The sequence below is a fragment of the Podarcis liolepis genome (genome assembly GCF_965112155.1).
Source record: "Podarcis liolepis genome assembly, chromosome: 11".
NCBI classification, from domain to species: domain Eukaryota; kingdom Metazoa; phylum Chordata; class Lepidosauria; order Squamata; family Lacertidae; genus Podarcis; species Podarcis liolepis.
The window spans coordinates 53,111,123-53,132,647 of NC_139565.1; the positions used below are offsets into that span (position 1 = coordinate 53,111,123).

General features: G+C 43.0%; 1 protein-coding gene and 1 long non-coding RNA gene across 4 annotated transcripts in view; one reads left to right on the top strand and one right to left on the bottom strand.

The window, feature by feature from the left end:
* DCC (DCC netrin 1 receptor) overlaps positions 1-21,525 on the bottom strand; it is a gene marked incomplete at its 5' end in the record, with an annotated part of 945,448 nt that overhangs the window by 42,880 nt on the left and 881,043 nt on the right. For all 3 annotated transcript variants that reach the window (XM_083465695.1, XM_083465694.1, XM_083465696.1), the window contains 3 exons: positions 3,353-3,579; positions 11,991-12,153; positions 21,114-21,179. In XM_083465695.1, the coding sequence (XP_083321821.1) occupies positions 3,353-3,579; positions 11,991-12,153; positions 21,114-21,179 (456 nt within the window). The remainder of the gene's footprint in view (positions 1-3,352; positions 3,580-11,990; positions 12,154-21,113; positions 21,180-21,525) is intronic.
* On the top strand, positions 3,458-13,573 carry LOC310689127. Its single transcript, XR_014517347.1, has 3 exons — positions 3,458-3,563; positions 5,831-5,991; positions 13,496-13,573. It is a non-coding gene; the product is annotated as an uncharacterized lncRNA (long non-coding RNA).

The following is a 21,525-nucleotide window of genomic DNA, read 5'->3' on the forward strand; positions in this document are numbered from 1 at the left end:
CCTAGGACCACAGAATATTTGAAAGACCACTTTGGAACAGGAAGAATTGCTTCCCCTTTTTTGCAATTGACTTTTAATGCTAGTTCATTTCTATGAAATTTCATCGCAGCTTTGCAGTCGTGCCTCTTTGTAGCTGCAGTGAAACGCACACTGCCAAAAAAGAGAGAAAGAGACCCTGACTGTCATCCTAAAATGTTGTTTGTTGCCGGCCTCCCTTCAAGTTCACGGCAAAACTCCATTGCAGGGATAGCCAAACTCCCACATGCTAATTATTTGCTCAAATCAGCATTCTGCCTTCTGTGTGATTGGCCGTGGTGTTTAAAAGGCAGCGTATAATCACCCATTTACTCAGGGCCATTTGCTATAGAAATGAGAGTCTATGCAGTATATTTGGGAACAAAAATAAGTCTCGCTCTCTATTTAATGGCACCAGATTTAAATGTTTTAGCTGAGTTACGAGCATAAAAAGTGGTTTAATATTACCCCAAATTAAGCTCTTGAAGATTTGGCAGGCTAATGATGAATGCAATGAAATAATGTTTTAGTTCTAAATGCGGTTAGGTAAAGGAAGCTGGGCAGATATCTTTTTTGTCATATGCATCATTTGCTAAATACTGACATAAATAACCCAACTAGATCCTAAAGTATCAATTAGTAGTTTTGCCAGTGGAAGGTTTGCTAAATGAAATCAGTTGAAGCTCGTTAGTGCTTCATTAAGCTTTGAATGACCTTTGAACTATGTAAATATCATTTTTCTCCATGTTGACTTCAGATCTGCTTTTCGCTCATGCTTTGCGGAAATAATGATATATTTGGAATGTCCGAGGCCAGATTTAAATGCGATGCTGATTGGGCTAAAATTGCTTTATCATTACGAATTCCATGCAGTGGGCTTCATGTTTAAACTGGGCCCTTAATCATGTCAGGGATCTGTGGCCCCAGCAGGTGCTATCCTGGCATCCAAATGGGCTGGGGGCCCACTTTAAATGTGGAGCTGGCTAAGCAAAACACTGATGCATGAATAAACATTTTTTTGCCCCCAACCGGCATCACCGATTAAATTGGGCCATGGATATAATTAGCAAAGTTTCCAGCTAAGGACCAAAATGAATAAAGAGCACACAGCCTCAAGCAGGAAATTCCTCTGGCTGCATTTTGCAAAAACTATATTGGCATAACCAGTCATGGACTTTGCCCACACTTTCTGCTCCATATTAATGAAGGAGGCAGTGTGGTATAATGGTTGGAGTGATGAGTGGTGAGACCAGGGTTTGAATCCCCACTCAGCCCCACTAAAGCTCATTGGGCAATGCTGTGCCAATCAACCATGAGCTCCTTGCAAATCATGCAATACATGTACATAAACATAGGTCTGTGCTGGTGACCGTACCAGGTGCCTGAACCAGGGATTAGGTGGACCAGCTGGACTAGGGCGACCATGTTGGTGTAATGTGAATAATGGGTTAAATCACCCAGTGCTTGGGCTCATGTCTTGAGGAGCACATCCTCCATGTCTGGATGTTCTGAGATAAGGGTGCCAGGTGCGCAGGGTTGCCATAGCAACACCAGTGAGGTCAAGTGTATGACTTGCTGAGCTGCTTGCCCTCCCACTGGTTCAGGAAATATGGCTATGTGTAGAGACAGGTATAAGAGTCTTGTCTCTTCACTATGTCTTGTCAAGTCCTCTTGCCATACTATTTGCTGTTGGGGTCTGACTCTGAATTTGTGAGTGTCAGGGGAAGAGGCTGTGGGTTTTACATCAGTGTTAGCTAGAATGGTGATAGTGTTAGTGGATCTCTCTGTACATATGTATCTTTACTTCAAGGACCCAAAGAACAGCATATAGTAAATAGCAGTGTTCACCTTTGTCTTGTATCTGCAGACAATAAAAACTTTGTTGCTTTGATCTGGGTAGGAGAGCTTTCCCCTTAACCTGGAAGAAGCTGTCTGCTAGGAGAAGGAAATCTCTGAAGCCTGCTGGGGCTGTGCTTACTCTGTTATACATTACAGTGGTACCTCGGGTTACATATGCTTCAGGTTACAGACTCCGCTAACCCAGAAATAGTACCTTGGGTTAAGAACTTTGCTTCAGGATGAGAACAGAAATCGTGCTCTGGCAGCGTGGCAGCAGCAGGAGGCCCCATTAGCTAAAGTGGTGCTTCAGGTTCAGAACAGTTTCAGGTTAAGAACGGACCTCCGGAACAAATTAAGTACTTAACCCGAGGTACCAATGTACACTGGTTGAGGTGTGGTGAACTACCAACTGACTTCCTCAAGTCACCAACAGACAAGGGTTCAAAAACCCACTCAGCCATGAAGCTCACTGGGTCACCAAGAGCCAGTCCTTGTGCTTCAGCCTAACCTACCTTATAGAGTGGTTGTCAGAATAAAATACAGTGGTACCTCTGGTTAAGAACTTAATTCATTCCAGAGGTCCGTTCTTAACCTGAAACTGTTCTTAACCTGAGGTACAACTTTAGCTAATGGGGCCTCCCGCTGCTGCCGCACGATTTCTGTTCTCATCCTGAAGCCAAGTTATTAACCCGAGATACTATTTCTGGGTTAGCAGAGTCTGTAACCTGAAGTGTCTGTAACCCGAGGTACCACTGTACCTTGAACTCCTTGGGGGAAAGGGCAGCACATCAATGCAATATATTTATAAACAACTGTAACATGTGCAGTCATACCTCGGGTTACAGCTGCTTCAGGTTGCATTTCTTTGGGTTGAGGACTGCTGAAACCCGGAAATACTGGAACGGGTTACTTCCGGGTTTTGGCAGTCGCGCATGCTCAGAAGTGCTAAATTGCGCTTTGTGCATGTGCAGAAGCACTGAATCTCAACCCGCGCATGCGCAGACACGGGTTGCGAACGTGCATCCCGCATGGATCATGTTCGCAACCTGAGTGTCCACTGTATAGCCTTTCTTCCAAGGAGTCTCAGAATGCACAAAAGCAGCAATACAAAACAAACCAAGAAAGAAAAGTCAACAGCAAAAAATCTTAAACTTCTCTTAAGCTCAGCACCTTTTTGGAGGGGGAGGGGAAATGGGCCAAAGGGCCAGAATTCACTGCTGGATTTTATTTATTTTTGCTTTTTACATTCCACCTTTCCTCCAAGACACCCTCACTTATCATATGGATAACTGCAGGATCAGGTTATCACTTCCATGCATTAAACCAAACCAAACAGAAATTCACAACAGAGAAAAGCTTTGATATTTGCCTCAAATTCAATATTTGTCAGTGATGGCCATTCACACATTCATCTGTGAGTCATAGAGGGTTTAGTAATGGAGTGTCAACAATCTCTATGCATGTGCTGACTGGCCCTTCGTATGGGTAGCATTATTACCAGACTGTGAGGCACTCTTGCTGCCCATCTGAGTTTCAGATTGGCTGTGGCTGCCTGGGGTGATGTCCTGGCAGCTCTGCATCGGGGAATCTCTTCCTGCTGGATCGGAACCCGCTGGCTTTTCGATATTCTTCATCTCCATCTCTTCATGGTGTATCCAGAGATCTGGGGGCCGCAGGTCTTTCTGGCTGCCCTTCCTCTTGCCAGCACTGTGAGTGGCACGTTTTCTGTTGGAGAAAGAGAAAAGGAGTGGAAAGTCAAAAGACCTGAAGTACTTCAATGCTGCGTAACTTTCCATCCAGTAGATAATACTATTTGCATCATCAGGGCTTCAGTCTTCAGGCTCCCAAAATTCTCATCACTAGTTGTGATGAGACCATATAACCATATAACACTGGTCTTGAAAGACCTACACTGGCTCACAGTATGTTCCTGAGCACAATTCAAAGTGTTGCTGCTGACCTTTAAAGCCCTAAACGTCCTCGGTCCAGTATACCTGAAGGAGCGTCTCCACGCCCATCGTTCTGCCCGGACACTGAGGTCCAGCACCGAGAGCCTTCTGGCGGTTCCCTCGCTGCAAGAAGCCAAGTTACAGGGAACCTTCCTGGTAGTGGCACCCGCCCTCTGGAATGCCCTCCCACCAGATGTCAAAGAGAAAAACAACTACCAGATTTTTAGAAGACATCTGAAGGCAGCCCTGTTTAGGGAAGCTTTTAATGTTTAATAGGCTACTGTATTTTAATATTCTGTTGGAAGCCGTCCAGAGTGGCTGGAGAAACCCAGCCAGATGGGCAGGGTATAAATAATAAATTATTATTACTATTATTACTATTATTATTATTATTGGCAGTGAAATGGGAGGAATATTTTGTTGAAAATTCTGGGGTGGGGGTTGCAAAGGTGAAATTCACTAACATTTTTTCTTAGCATATTCAAATCTGGCCAGTGTGGGTGAGTTTACACTTTTAAAATCTATGCCTCCACCTAGTTCCTAGCCATTCCTAGCCGTGATTGGTCAAGCTATGGGGCGGGGCCAATTTGTATTTCCTTTGTTTCAACTCAGCTCCCATGTAGCAGCGGTGGCCTTTAAGCTTTCTAGCCCAGGCCTTTACTGTTGTACACATACACATTTGTGTGGGCCCTTCCAGCTGCCATTGCCATATCTGCGATTTGTCTGTGGGAAATAATGTCTGAGCGGAATTTTAGGAATAGGTAAAAAACTCTGGGGAAATCTAGGCGTACAGCAACCCATATCAGAAGGGTTGATTTTTTGGCAAATTTTGTGCCCAGATTTTCACTTTTTGAACTATGGCAACCCTAATTTATTTGACCTGCTCTAGAGCCAGGGGCCACCACCAAACCAGGTAGGGAGACAGCTTGCCATAGTTTTTAGCACCTCTGCAGGCTGTTGTCAAACTAGCATCCATTGTGGGCTGCCCATAGTCAACTGGTGACTTACTGCAACAACTTAATGGTGAGCTGGACCTTTCTTAAAGAGAAATTAAACCGTGGAATGTGCAAAATAACTGTTCATGCAACAAATCATGCTTCGTAATATAGAAATGGCATGGAGAAGATGCCATTGGGGCAATGTTCCAATATAGTATACAGCCATCACTGTTACAGTGATAGATGTCTCGATCTGTTGATCATCCTGTCTTCTGTGAAAGCTTCCTGTGATTTATCTCTCCTCCCTTTTAAGCTCTTATGCCTCTTGAGACCAGGATGGCATCTTTAAATCCCAAGGGCATGGGGTCAGATGCCTGGTTTCTGCTTGGTCTAAAAGTGTAATGGGAGCCCCAGCCGACAAAGGATTTCAGTCCCTGTAATAAAGAGTTAAGGCAAGCCATTAAGTAGACAGGAAAGTGAACCTATGTGGGTTTACTAAACTGACTTTATACATCCATAGTTATGTCTTCTACCAAAAAAAGCATCTCCTGAGTCATTTGGGAGAGTCAAGAGGTCCATAAATTGGGAGATTTACTCAGCTTGACCAGAATTTGCATCCCAGTATGAAAGTAGCTCATGTATGTTTATATATATGGTCAATAGAAACTACTCAATTCACTTTTTAGACACGGTTGGCAATGCAGAGGTAAATACATTTAAGAACTGGAAGGAGTTCCTTCAGATGCCCGTAAGAACTTATATAAGACATTATTTTTTGAGGACTTTTTTAAAAAAGTTTGAATATAACCTGCTGCTATTGCTATTTATAGAGTTGGATCCAGAGAGAAGTGCTCACGTGAGATGGTTTTAGAAGGGAATTAGACAAACAGAGAGTAAGGCTATCATTGACTTCTAGTCATGATGGCTACATGGATCGGACTCTATATATACTGGGAAGCAATGGATGGCTGCTGCATCTGGTTGGCCAGTTTGTGAAACAGGACCCTGGAGAAGATAGGTCTCCAGTCTGACCCAGCAGGGTTCTTCTTGTGTACTCCCAGATCATATGCTTTCTTCTGTTACATAAAGTGACACCAGTTTTAGCTCCAGCTGAGGCTACCTGCCAACCCCTTCCAGCTAGACATCAGGCCCCACGCTGACAGCATATGTTGGGAAGATGCATGGAAGGCGTCCAATGAGAGGAAATGTCAATAGTGGCTTGAAGGGATGTAGGCCTACAGCTTGACAGAGTAAGTCATTTGTTAACCAGATGATACGCAACCGTTAAAACAGCTCCCTCCAGAAACAGAGGGAATAGTGTGAAGTTCCCCTTTCAGAAATGCGTTCTTTATGATGCAACCATCACCCATTAGTAGCATCAACCCTTTAATTAGTAGAGCTGGCTTGTGCATCTACACTTCCCTCTCTGTTGTGCAGCATATGTTGCATTTATTTTTGACATACATTAAAATGTGTGTGTTTTTTTAATCCAAGGAAGCATTCAGTGTCAGATCCCATTTTCCACTTTATGAATATTAATCACAATATGTTCTCTTGCTGTATGACTTAGGATGTCTGTGCAACTGACCACTCTTTGCATTTTTTTAAAAGCATTTCACTTTTCATATAAGAAAAGCCAAGTGCTCTTAAGCAGTATTGAGGATACTGTTTACATAGAATATGGAATTCATTTCTTTTAAAAGGGGTTACATGCAAAGCTAAACCATGTCATTCATCTAGTATTGCCATGTTCAGCAAATGGAAGCTGCATGTGGATTGTCTTGTCTATGTTTATCTATGACTCTAGTTCTATAGGTCAGGGGTGGGGAATCTGTTCCCCTCTAGACATTGTTGGACTCGAGTTCCCATCAGCCACAGCCATCATGGCCAATGGGGGCAGGGATCATAGGAACTGTAGCCCAGCAACAATTGGAGGTTCCTTATCCATGCCACAAACGTACAGTGCAAGCTCTATTTGAAAGGTCAAGTCAACTTTTGTTATTTGGGGGGATTTGATTGGTTTTTCAAATGACCATTCATTCAACCTAATTTGTGCTATTGCCACAGAAACTTCAGCAATGTTCCCAGAAACTGTAAGTAAGAGGTTATAAATAATGAGTGTGTCATTCCAGACAGATCTTCGGTCTTGCATCAGCGACACTACTGCTGCCTAAAGACTTTAAAAGGAGAAAATTTAGCATTCATTACATTGTTTATTTCTGCACATTACCACCAGTCTCACTGATAATAAGCAGTGACAGAAATCTGAGACAAGACTATAGAATGAAAGGACATCAATAACAAAGAAATGAAAATGAATGAGTCATCCAAATGTATGTTCTCCTTGTATAAACATCAGGTTTGAGTTTTGTTCTCAATTATTGTCAAGCTCCAGGACTTCTCAGGAAGCAATACCTCCCTGCAAACTTTCTATAATGAATTTTGACAGCCTGTTGCAATATAAATGTAGGGCAACCTGGCTCTGTTCTGAGTGAGTCAGTGAGCCAAATCCATTTATTTATGTCAGGCAGCATGGTGAGAAGAATGGTTTTTTTTGTGGGGGGAGGGGCTATTGGCTTGTCTTGTTTTTGTTAATGTTTATATTATATACTTTATGGCTTTATTTTGCATTTTTATACTGTGAACCGCCTTGAGATCTTTGGATATTTTTTTTACCAGCGATGGGATCAATGGACTAATTCAATATAAGGCAGCCTCATCTGTTCTGCTGAATCTGGACCAGTTTGCAATGCCTTTATTCTGTGATACAACAATGCATATGGTAGATTTTTGTTTTGTTTTATTTTTTAAGAACCCAGACTAAATGAAGGGGACATGACAGTATAATTTAGTGTGGCATTGCTTACACTTGGGAATCTATTGAGAGCAAGCAGATGCCCTCACTGCCCTCTTTTCAAAATAAAAAAAAAATCCTTCCAGTAGCACCTTAAAGACCAACTAAGTTAGTTCTTGGTATGAGCTTTCGTGTGCATGCACACTTCTTCAGATACACTGAAACAGAAGTTGCCAGATCCTTCTATATAGTGAGAAGGTGGGGAGGGGTATTACTCAGAAGGGTGGTGGGAATGGGTGATTGGCAGATAGCTGAGATGAGCCTGTTGACGACTCTTAATGACTGCAATAGGTCTTACAGGAAAAGGCAAGGGGTGAGAAGGTGAAAAATGGCTTAGTCATGTATAATGAGATACGAATCCAATGTCTTTGTTCAGACCAGGTCTCTCCATGGTTTTAAGTTTGGTAATGAGTTGCAATTCAGCAGCTTCTCTTTCCAGTCTATTTCTGAAATTCCTTTGTAGTAAAACAGCTACTTTGAGATCTTGTATAGAATGTCCTGGGAGATTGAAGTGTTCTCCTACTGGTTTCTCTGTTTTGTGATTCTTGATGTCCGATTTATGTCCGTTTATTCTTTGGCGTAAGGTTTGGCCTGTTTGTCCAATATAGAGAGCTGAAGGACACTGTTGGCATTTGATGGCATACACAATGTTAGACGATGAGCAATTAAATAGTCCCGAGATGGTATGTGTGATGTTGCTGGGGCCAGTAATGGTGTTGTCCGCGTGTATGTGGCAGCAAAGTTGGCATCTGGGTTTATTGCAGGCTCATCTCAGCTATATGCCAATCACCCATTCCCACCACCCTTCTGAGTAATACCCCTCCCCACCTTCTCACTATATAGAAGGATCTGGCAACTTCTGTTTCAGTGTATCTGAAGAAGTGTGCATGCACACGAAAGCTTATACCAAGAACTAACTTAGTTGGTCTTTAAGGTGCTACTGGAAGGAATTTTTTTATTTTGACTATGGCAGACCAACACGGCTACTATCTGTAACTGCCCTCTTTTCAGTGCTTATTAAATACTAGTCTGTCAGGGACAAGGGTTCTAGTCTAGCCTTTTCTCATGACTGCTTGTTTTCTGTATTTGATTGCTTTAAGATAATTTTTTGTTTGTTAATTATGTTTCTTTGAATGCATATTTGACCTTCTTCCATAATCCTTTTTTTTTGCAATGTTTTATCTGATGTTTTAATGTAGGCTATAAAGCACTTTTGATATTTCCCCCCTGAAAACTATAAAGCGGTATGGAAATAAAACGAATGAATGAACATAACAAATGAAGGATTGCATTTGTTTGGTATGCACAGCTAAAGGCTTTCAAGAATCTTCTAAATGAATAGAAGTACACCTTGAACTGTGCCAAACACATTTTATGTGGTGCTGCCTTGAATGTTCTAAAAAAATCAGTTTTCAAGTAGAAACCAGAGATTCCAGTAAGGCAGAAAACTACTTAGACTGTGAGTAAATATTCTTCTTCCACCCTGGCTGTGATCAGTGCCATTGTGTGGCCTTGCTACTGCCTTACTGGCACAACTTTTCCCCTATACTGCTGCTGCTATTTAACTTGGATTAGTTAGTGAGTGGGACATCTGCTGGAGTAGAATTCAACCCAGCATGAGGGTTCACAGCTAAAGCAGTAAACTGTCAACCTTCCCTCCACATGTGAAAGCGCTTTCTATTTATGCATGGGTTCTTTGGATTCCAGCCAGTTTTGTATCAAATTTGCCATAATGTTGCTTTCCTAATCATATTGTTGTACTCTGATGCTGCGCAGTAATGGCAAATAACAAGTGAAACAAGAGCTCATTATTCATTACCATCAGGTCTTTCAATAGCTGACTGGTGTGCAGTTTTTTGTCTTGCCAATTTAAAGCAATTATTGCCCCATATCAGTCCTCCCGTCAGTAGGGATTCTGCTCACACACAGCTGTAAACAGGTACAAAGGAAGCCAAAGGATACCGATTTCAATTTGCCTCATTGGTCCCAACTGCATATAAGCCAGTGGTATGAAATACTTGCCTCCTTTGTTTCAGATGGCTCCATAAAGGGGCCTCAACTGATATCAATGGACGAGGCAGTAAGGAATAAATCGTACTTAGAAACAAGAAATAATGTTGTGCAAATGTGTCTTCTTGCTTTACATGCTGTCACAGAAGGGCTTGGAGGGGAAGTGAAGCTTTCCTATGGTCACACATAGCCCAAACACGTAGCTTAGCAGAAAAGAGTCAAGATTTTAAAGCAGAATGCCATAGCTAATGAGTGCTGGAAACATAGTGCAAAGCTAAAAGAAGAACAATATCCCAACGGGGAAATGGCAGACTTCCTAGTGATGCTGCGTTCTTTCAATGCCAGGATGATAATTCCTCATTTTTATCAGCTTAGCTTCAAAGCCTGATCCAGGCCCATAGATGCTTGTCATGATAAGTTATAACTGTGCCAGAAGGCATTCTTAACATATACTTAGTTTCCCTCCCATTACTAGTGAGGGCTGTCTTTGTTCCAGATAGCTTTCTAATATAATAGTCACAGATTGATGCGTTTTTCAGGGATGAGAGGGAAGACCACTCTCCTATGATCAAGTTGCCATATGGATTTTTGAGTTCTTTCTGGTTCTGGGAGTTATTTTATAACAAACTCAGAATCCATGTAAGCCAATAACTTGTCTCTTATTTGTATTGGATAGGCTTATAATCTTTTGCTGAAGAGCTCCATTTGAAACTGCTTCCTCATCCTAATTACATAATTTATCCTTAACAGAGCTTATTAAAGTTTCCTAACACATTCTTCAATGCTACTAGTTGGCAGTATAAGGCATACTAAAGTCACTTCGCATTTGTTCTGGTTTCACTTTACTTCCTCCCACCTCATTTGTGATGTCCCTAGGCATTGTGATGTTGGGCAGCAGACAGGATGAGTAGCTGAAGATACAAAGGAGGAAATTCAGTGGGCAGCAGAGAATGCAAAAATTAGGGAGAGGATCCAGACAAGGCCTATGCTCTTTCCCTGGCAACTCTGATGCTGAAGCTGTTATAGTTCTACAAGCTTATGGGAAATCTATGAGTTGTCTGGGTGGGTTGACCCACCAAAAAGCATGGGAGGATCATAGAATCATAGAGTTGGAAGAGACCACAAGGGCCATCGAGTCCAACCCCCTGCCTAGCAGGAAACACCATCAGAGCACTCCTGACATATGGTTGTCAAGCCTCTGCTTAAAGACCTCCAAAGAAGGAGACTCCAACACACTCCTTGGCAGCAAATTCCACTGTCAAACAGCTCTTACTGTCAGAACCCTGGGAATGTCAGAACCCTGGGAACCTTCAGTCCAGAACGCACTCCAAGGAAAAACAAAGGGTGGCATCTGATTAAGATGCACAGCGTAGACCTGTTGAAATCAGTTAGTTGATTTATGTCAAGTGATTTCAATACATCTACTCTCAGAATGATTTAAAAGGTAAAGGTCCCCTGAATGGTTAAGCCCAGTCAAAGGCGACTATGGAGTTGTGGCACTCATCTTGCTTTCAGGCCAGGGGAGCCAGCATTTGTCCACAGACAGCTTTCTGGGTCACATGGCCAGCAGTACTAAACTGCTTCTGGTGCAATGGGACACCATGACAGAAAACAGAGTGCACAGAAATGCCGTTTACCTTCCTGCTTCAGTGGTACCTATTTATCTACTTGCACTGGTGTGCTTTCGAACTGCTAGGTTGGCAGGAGCTGGGACAGAGCAATGGGAGCTCACCCCATCGTGCGGATTTGAACCACCGACCTTCTGATCAGCAAGCCCAAGAGGCTCAGTGGTTTAGACCACAGCGCCACTCACTCCTAATAAGGATAATGAATACTACCCAAATAACTGATCTCAAGGTCCCAGATTCTAGCCTGGTTCTGGATTTTGATTCTGGGAGATTCTTTGCAGCTCTTAAGTTGTTATTTTTAATTTGTATACCACATCCATACCAGAATGGCCTGTCAGCTACAAAGTTCCACTTGTAGCCAACTTCTAACAGTGCATCCTCCACGATGTGCTCTTTGTGCATGCATCCCCCCTAGATCTCTATCAACTCCTTATGTTCCAACAGGTAAAGAAGCCCTGTTGTTTCCTGTGTTATTATATTTTTGCCATTATGGGTATGCATGCTTTACAACTTGGATTTCTGCCTGACTTTTATAAAAAGTGTTGGGGTTGTCTTTCCTGGCCGCTAAATCAAATGAATTTGACATTTACTTGTTCCACAAAAGTGATGAGACTGTGTGAAGTATCTGGATTCCTAAGCATATTTCACCATTGCACAGAATCTACTTTAGGGTGGAAAAAAACAGGTTTGCTCTGATTGACTTGCTCCAGAGCAGGATGGAAAGATTGATGGACAGGGATATTTTCCAGTTACTTACTTCCTCTGCTGTGCTGATGAACGCCTGGTACAAATCACAGCCACAATCACCACCACTACGACAGTAACCACCCCAACGGTGACAACGATGATGACAAGAAGGTTGCTGTTCTTCTGGGGTGTTACACTTCCATGAGGAGGATGCATCTGCCCAATGGGGGGTTCTGGAAGAACATAAAAAGTCCTGAAAGACTGCAAACAGCTATAATGTAACATTCACAGTTTTCCAAATGAAATAAATAAGGAACCATAAACCTTTAGCAAATGACTACTGAAGCCTTCTTTGATTCCTTTAAGCTGCTAAAAAGTTAAGGAGGACCTGGTCAACCTGACTATAAAGCTGGGGTGGCTAAGCTGTGGTCCAGTGCTGGAATACAAGTCTCATCACCACCAACAGTTGGTCCTACTGGCTGGAGGTGATGTGAGCTGGAGTCCAAGAACATCTGGATGGCCAAAGGTTAGCTCCTTCTGCTGTAAAGAATCATGAAAGAGGACAATAGGAATTGGCCTTTGGTCATCTGCCTAAGGATGAGAATAAATGAATGAAAGAAAAAATCATCCGAAAATGTTAATAGGAATTGATTGAAAGCCAATTCCTATTAACATTTTTCAGGTGACCTTTTATCACTAGCTACCACTAGCTTTTGAGAACTTTCTAGGATTCAGTTTTCTTTTGATCTTACAACCCTGCAGAACTTACATGTTGATAATTGTACTGTGAGGAAGGCAGGGAGGAAGACATTAAAGGCAAAAATCTGCATCTCTGTAGTGACTTCTACATCTTGAAAACAGATTGTGTGAATGGGCTTTTTATTTTATTTAAGAGCCTGGGGTCTTAAAGTGTAAAAGTACAACTTGGAAATTGGAAAAGTTTGTTGTCTGTAACTTGTAGTTTTTTTCTAGGAGGACCCACAGAAAACCAGACATTTGGGCCAAGTTCCTGTTGCTTGGGCTGAAGATCTCAAAGTATGTATGTTGACATATGTGGGCATCGCTTGAAGCATAACTATTATGCAGAATGAGAGCTGGCAAAGATTTCTATGGATTTCTATGAGGAGCAATTCTTTTTTGCACGTCAGTAAGATGTTTTATACTGCAGAAACACATCCTGTGATCTGAGCAGTGAAATATCATGGCTTATGAAAAATATCTGATGTATTTTGATGTGTAGGAAGACAAACTACATAATGCTCCACTGGCACAAATTTACTCCCCTTATTCCCCATCCCCACCTATAAAAACAGATACAATTTAATACCTGCCAAGTGCATGTGCATTTTGCTCTAAAGAACAGGGCTTGCTTGGGAAAGGGGCCATAAAACTCAGGGAATTTATGCTTTGACACATCATGGAAAAGGGGAGAGACCCATCCATTGGCCAGAGAAGGAGCAGGTGCAGAGAACTTTCCTGGTAGAACACTTTGCTCCAACTGGGGGAGCAGAGGTGAAGGAAGGCACACTCTAGCTTCTGCCGCTGGTCCCTGGGGATTTGCACTCTTCCTTCTAGGAGGGAGGACTGTGCAAAACCTCCCCAATCCACTTTGTGGGTCCCTTCCAATCAGCCTGACCTGTCCAGGGTCACCCCATGGCTACCTGCTCCACCCCAGATCCATGCCTGAAGCAATTTAGTAGAGGTAAGGCTAAGGGTTGTTAAAACCCAATTTCTTACTTATGATGAGGAGAGAGGTAGAGGGAGAAGGAGATATCCCCATCTTCCGACCAAGACCAGGCAGGTTTGATCCTGCAGGGTGTTACCCAATTGAATGAAGATTCTCAGCATTGCGATGGGGAGCCAACCAGCACTGCAGAGAGTTAGATCTTGTGTGGTGCTGCTTCAGGAGGCAGGAAGAAGGAGAGGCCTGGTGGGAAGAAGGGCAGGCAGGGTGGGAAAAGCTCTCATCCACTCCTACCTTCCCTTGTGAGGATGCAATTGTCCAGTAGGTTCCACCTTTTGTGGCGTCTCCTTCTTCCTACTCATGCCTGCCTCTCCTTCCTGCCTGATGCCCCCTTACAGTCCTGGATTGCTCTGGGATGCACAACTTGACCCATAGTAATCTGGGGCTGTCTCAACCTGACCCAACCAATGCCTGGATTCCTCCAAAATGGCCCGATATGGCTAAGGGCTCAGGTGAATCCAGTGAACCCTACAGCACCCTAACGCCAGTCATTGACCAGTGAAGGTACAGGCTTCCTTCTTGCCTCTTTCCTTTGTATCACATCAAATGAATACTTAGCCTACAAGCAGCAATTATCTTATCTTTAGACCCCTGACAGTTCTTGTGAAATTTCAGGCACTTCCTAAGTCTTAAATAACAACACAGAAAGGAAGAAGCCATTTCATTTACTTCACACTAGCAGCCATTTAGTTAGCAATTGGTGGTGCCCATCATTTTATTAACATTATCTCCTTGAAGATGGGAGAACAGGAGAGATGGATTCTTATTTTCCTGCCCACTGGTGTTTATGGTATAATGAACCTCCTCATCTGTTGTCTAATTCGAGTGCCTGTTTTAACACTCAGCTCACAATCTGTCACAAATTATGTTAATATATTGGTACAGCACCCTTGATTCAAAATTATGATCGCTCTCCTCTCAGGAATCATTGATGTATATACCAAGCACGGTGTGATGAGCTTTCTCTGTTTGTGCCAACAAAACCATGGCAAGGGACTGTGCACCTAATTTCATTCTTCCCTGCACTTAGGTCCCCAAAGTATATGCTGCCGTGCTGAGTGTGGAGGACAGAGCAGAACTGAGCAGAATGGGAACATCTGTGTGAGCTGTGACTGCTTAGTTGTCACCCTGTGAGAATTCTACCTACCATGATATTGGTGCTTATTTTATTCTAAGGAGAATCATTTGGATCATTATTTGGGCTCAGGAGAATATCCAGAGGACTACCATGGCTGAAACTCTACAGGTAGGACCAACTCAATACTACAGTACTCCTTTTTTTTTTGACTGGCCGCTCAACCTTATTAACATACTAGTGAAAGAACAAGTAAAATAGAAAAATAAACTCTTCTTATTATGTGCCACAACTCAGACACTTCTCAAAAAAAGAAATCCTTGAGTAATTACCTTAATATTATATAATAACATGTTTCTCACTGCTAAAGCATGTCAAGAAAATGTTGTCATTTCCATGCTGGCTTAGTTTAATATTCTTTGCTTTATTATACTAAACCACCTACTCCAGAATTCATTTTAAGCCTTCCAGTCCTTTCGAAAGGAGATCACTTGGCTCAGTTCAGCTCATCAGTTCAGCCAGGCTGCTGAGGCTCCATGCTGAACTATAACTCCCATCATCCTGGATCACTGGCTATGCTGGATAGGAATGAAGGGAGTTGTAGGCCAACAACATCTGGGGTCCCGAAGTTGAGAAAGGCTGGGTTAGGATGTCTGACTGGAATCTGGGAGCCCAGACTCTGAATCCCCACTCAGCCATTTAGTTCACTGGGCGACCTTGGGTCAGTCGCTCACTCTCAGCCTAACCTACCTCACAGGGCTGTTGTGAGGCTAAAATGGGGAGGAGCAGACCTGTGTGCACCAACCTTGAGGAAAGGTGGGATATAAATGCAATAAATAAATCAATATTTATAGGTTATAACTGGATTTATTCTATGTTTGCTAAACTGTTGATCTTTGAATTCATTGAAACACGTTTTGTAAACAGATTTTGTAAAAAATAACAATAAAAAACCCATGCTTTGTGGAGTTTTGTTTTTTTAAAATTGTAAGCTGCTTTGAACACAGCTTAATATGGAAAGGCAGCATATAAATAAACTCAACCAACCTGCAAGCCAGCCAGCCAGCCAGCAGGCTTCCATGCTAATGTGGCTCTACCTAAATCAGGCTTCCTCAATCTCAGCCCTCCAGATGTTTTTGGCCTACAACTCCCATGATCCCTAACTAGCAGGACCAGTGGTCAGGGATGGTGGGAACTGTAGTCTCAAAACATCTGGAGGGCCGAGTTTGGGGGGTCCCTGATCTAAATCAAGGCATTCATGTGCATGCTGCCATTGACCTCCACTAATGCACACAAGAGTAGGAAAAGAAACCACAAAGCAGAATCCAGTCTGCATGGGAAGCTGCTACACATTAATCACTCACTCCATAGACCAACCTCCACATCAATGGCTTCATTTCTGACACATGGCAGACATTTCATATGACACTGTTTCTAACCATCTGGTGTGCTTTTCCAATAAATACAGTTTGTTGTGGCTTTACAGGACATTCATGTGTTTACCACTGTAATGTAAAGCCCCCCGCCCTACAAATGTAATGCTTGAAAAACTAGAAGATTTTAATATTTAAAACCGATAGAGAATGATTGATTTGATGCTATCTTTCCCAAAATAACCCTTTTCCAGAAGCTGCTTTTCCACAGACTCAAGTGATGCTGCAGGTATTAATCATCTGAATCCAAAGGGTGCAACATGACTAGGTGGATATAAACTGATTTCCCTTTGCACTGATCCAAGCTTACTTGGCTCTGCATACATGATATAGTGATGCAAATGAGATTGCGGAGCACTTCTGACTTTACACCAGAGATCTCATAGCACAAAGTCTACAGGGCTTCTCATATAGGAGCTTTATCTTGTACCCACCATTACCTGTGAAGAGAGGGTTCAAGGCATCTTCTGTCTTTTTATTTTTTAAAAAAACAACAACTTGGAAATGATTTTCACATTTCAAATCCTGGGAAACAAACCCAGAAGTCCTTGGCTTCCTGTGAAGTTTAATGCACACAATATGGTTTCCACCACTGACGATGTACATTGCCATCAACAGTCGAGACCCCTGATTTACCCAGGCTCTGATAAAGAAAATTATTAGGTGCAAAACATCATGGAGGCCTAATTAAACAGGTTTTACTGATACCATCTATGACTTAGATACCTAAAAGACAAAAAAAGAAGAAGTCATCTATCTACTGATAAGCTACTTTTTTAAAAAAGGAAGACAGAATCAAGAATTGCTTCATCATCTTGTGTATGGAAGAAAAAAATAGCCCATCTGATTTAATCAGCTATGTGTCTTGTACTAATTTTCCATTTTTGAGGCTGGCTTTATGTAACCTTCAGGTTACATTTATTTTCTTCTTTTAAATTCACGAATCCCCATTAGGTATGGCGTGGTAAAGGAAAGAAGCTGGTAGCATGCCTTAACTGAAGTTGATAATGATCAGAAGTTATAAATCTTTTGTAAACCATAGGGGTTTTTTCTTCCGCAACTTGCAGTATCAGGTCAGGCTTAATTAAAATTACATGTCCCATCAGGAGCCTTTACGAGCAAAATGGAAACAAACCTCACTGCATGCATTTTATGTTCTTTTCTAATTATCTGAAAATCATTTTTATCGTGTGAGAGCAATTTTAGTAGCCATTTTAGACATCAGACATCAGGAAGCTCTTCTTATTGAAAAGCAAAGATGACTTGTACAACTGTATGCCCCATTCAATGCAATGGGGTGACAGCCAACAAGGGGCTCCAATGGCGCCTCTGGAACTGACGTACTTGTTTCCCCTTCATCCCTGGCTGTCACAAGAGCAGAAGTGGTGCTTCTTCTGCCATGAACTCTCACTCTTCTTCCTAGGGTGCTATCCTGTGGTTTCTGAAAGGTCACAGGGTATTGCAGAGCCTCTCCTACAAGGTGTGACCTGAAAGTTGAGTGAATGGTCACAGAAACCGGACAGCGAGAAATATTCGAATATGCATACCTTACAGGTCTTCAAAGTAAGCCCTCTCTAATACAATGCACTATTGACAACGTTCATAGAACTGTTGTAAACTTCTGGAGAAGTCCTCTTTTCGTACTACTTTCAGTTCCCTCATCACAGAAGCTTGGACATGTGAAATGTTGGGAAATCTGTGCTCTTTCAGTGCAGATTTCAGTTTTGGAAAAAGAAAGAAATCCGGTTGCACCAGATCGAGAGCATATGGAGGGTAAGGTAAAGGTAAAGGGACCCCTGACCATTAGGTCCAGTCGTGACCAACTCTGGGGTTGAGGCGCTCATCTCACTTTATTGGCTGAGGGAGCCGACGTACAGCTTCCGGGTCATGTGGCCAGCATGACTAAGCTGCTTCTGGCAAACCAGAGCAGCGCACGGAAACACCGTTTACCTTCCCGCCGGAGCGGTACCTATTTATCTACTTGCACTTCATGCTTTTGAACTGCTAGGTTGGCAGGAGCAGGGACCGAGCAACGGGAGCTCACCCCGTCGTGGGGATTCAAACCGCCAACCTTCTGATTGGCAAGCCCTAGGCTCTGTGGTTTAACCCACAGTGCCACCCGCGTCTCTCATATGGAGGGTAGAACAACTCATAACCTCAGTAACAATTTAACGTGGAATATGCAATGCTTCCACCACCATTTAGAAGGAAAACATCGATCCTGCATCAATAACTCACAAACTCCGTCAATATTTCCCGCCGTTCTGCTCGTCGACAGTGGGCCAGAATGAGGGTCATCTTCGATGGTTTGCCGCCCTTCATGGAAATGCTTAAACCACTCATACACTGTCTTTCAAGTTACAGCTTCATCTCCATACACAATTGTGTGCATTTCGTGGGTTTCCGATGCCGATTGTATGTTTGAATATTTCTCGCTGTGCGATTTCTATGACCATTCACCGAACTTTCTGGTCACACCTTGTATTTTGTTAGGGGTCTGAGTAACAGGTTTGTTTGGGGTGTGTCAGAATGGAGGCACAGATTCCAACGCATGGAGTGTCCCATACACTTTCATGGCTGGCATTGTACCAAAGGAAACAAAGGATTTGCGTTGGCCAATTTAAAGGAATACTAATATAGATTTGTGTGTGGTGTTGAGAGAAAATAGGGCCTGCTTCTTAACACAGTGCAATTTCCTGGCTCTGCAGTTTATATCTGCTAAATCTACAGTGCATATAATGACTGCTCTGTCATGGCTAGGAGAAGCCAAGGAATAATGAATTTCCCCCCAATTATCTATTCCATTCCCCTCTTTAATCTCCCGAACTTTCTTTTCTCACAGAGACTCTTTTGCTCCAGTGATTCTGGCGGCACCCTCACATGGGAAAGGACTGTAAATTTATTGCAGGCTTCCACCCTGCTTAATACCTTATCACTGTCATCTGTTTTCCTAGCTTGTGTGTTGGGTCAGAACTCTTTGAAAGCTTTGTTCAAGCTTCTCCTGACCTCGCCTGCTCACCTAGCTCAAAAGCATGATGCTGGGGAAAAAAGATGTATCTAAACTGATCTGCTGAGCCGCTGTAAAGGTAAATAAATGATTTCCCCGGGGAGCTGGAGCTGCAGTGACAGTGAAAAGTCGCAATGTGATTCCATGTATACAGGGGACATGACAGCAGCATAGTGGTGGACACTAGAGCTTACACCAGGGGTAGTCAACCTTTTTATACCTACTGCCCACTAGTGCATCTTTCTTGATGGTAAAATTTCCTTGCCGCCCACCAGTGCTCGATGGAAGGAGGATTCAGCTTGTGCCATAGAACTCCCTACCGCCCACCTAGAATCCTGAAACACCCATTAGTGGGTGGAAGGGACCAGGTTGACGACCCCTGGCTTAAACACTGATCAACAACACTATCACAGGATGAAACGCATTAGCGCCATGCAAATCTGCTTCCCAAAAAGGATTGGACAGAAGTACATCAGACAGATCTAGGGATAAGCTTGCCATACATCCGGAATGTCCCAGACATAGCCTGAATATGGCAGCTGGAAACAGTGTCTGGGCGGAAATCGCTGCAATGTCCGGAAAATCCAGATGTATGGCAACCCATGTCGGAAGTCTAGATTTTGGCGATTTCCCTTAAAAATAGCTGGGAAACTTCTTTTTTGAGATTGTGCAAAAGAAAAGCTCAAGAACTTTGGGCAAGAGTAAAAAACAACAACTCAGCAATTGTCCCCCCCCAAAAAAAAACCCCTCAAGAACTTTTGTGTCTAGATTTTCACTTTTTGAAATATGGGAAGCCTATCTGGGGACGGCTAGCCAGAAAGCATTTCAGTTTAAGCCAGTTTAAGCCAGCTGTACTCAGTTTCTCTGAAGGAATAACCCAAACACCATGAACCTTCTGCTTGTTTCTTTCACACAGAGAAGCCTTCCAAAACCCTCTTGAATTACAGTGGTACTTCAGGTTACAAACTTAATTCATTCCGGAGGTCCATTCTTAACCTGAAACAGTTCTTAACCTGAGGCACACTTTTGCTAATTGAGCCTCCTGCTGCCGCCATGCCGCTGGTTCGCAATTTCCATTCTCATCCTGGGGCAAAGTTCTCAACCCGAGGTACTACTTCCGGGTTAGCAGAGTTTGTAACCCAAAGTGTTTGTAACCCAAAGCGTTTGTAACTTGAGGTACCACTGTAATTAGAAGAGGAAAGATCTCTACACATCAGATCAATACTTTCTGCACTAAGAAACACAAACTGACATACAACTCCTATCAGCCTCTGCCAGCATTGCCAGTTGCCAGGGATGATGAGAGCTGTGGTTCAAAACATCTAGTACCAGACGACATTGCAAATCCCAGAGCTGCTCACTTGATGGAAGCCATTAAGGGGCTCGTAGGGCCATGTATCTCAGCTTTCAGCTCCTATGACCCGTCAATGTGTTGTACTAACGTTAAGTGTACTCCAGAATCCTTGTGGTGCTGCCATATACGATGGGGCATTCTCCAAAGTCGTATTTCTCATATTTTCATCAACAAACTCTGACTGTTATGGGAGGAGCTGTGGCTCAGAAGCAGAGCATCTGCTTACATGCAGGACTCAGGTTCAACTCCTGGTATCTCCAGGTAGGGCTGGGAGAGACTGCCTCTCTGAAACCCTGGAGAGCAGCTGCCAGTCAGTTTAGACAATACTGAGTTACAGGGACCAGCAGGGCTGGTTCAGTATAAGGCATCTTGCTATGTCTTCTTAGGCCAAGTTGCCAGTTTACGACAGCTGCAGTTGGCTGTGCCATAGTAAAATGTATTATTCCATCTGATGAAAGCAGAAAGATTTGATGAAAGTGGAGACAAGGAGGGGGACACAGAGAACAAAGACATTCTGGAGTTTAATTGTATTGAACAAAGAAGGCCAATTCAGAGGGAAATGGTTTTAGTCCATATTTACCATTAAGGCTGCTTCGGTCGATCAGATTTGTGTCAACCGGCCAGTAGGCCCCATCGCCATGACGACCTGCGAAAAGGAAAATGAGCATCAGTGCAGAATGGTTGATATACCTGAGTCAAGACAGGCTCAGTTCTTCAAACAGTGTCGATCTGACGTTTAAGCTATTAGATATTGTAAGAGGAGGTGACTGAACAGCTGCCTGAGAAAAATCTGCCATAAAAGCAGCCTTTTCTAAACCAAAATCTCTGAGCACTTTGACGCTCCCCAGCCACATGCTGCTTGTCATTACTCTGCTATTCAAAATTGCTAGTTAAAAGTGACAAAAGAAGGTGAGGATTGTGGCATGAGCTAGAATATTCTCTCTCAGAAGATGACAAACCTGACAGCAGAGATATTCATGCATCTTAAGACA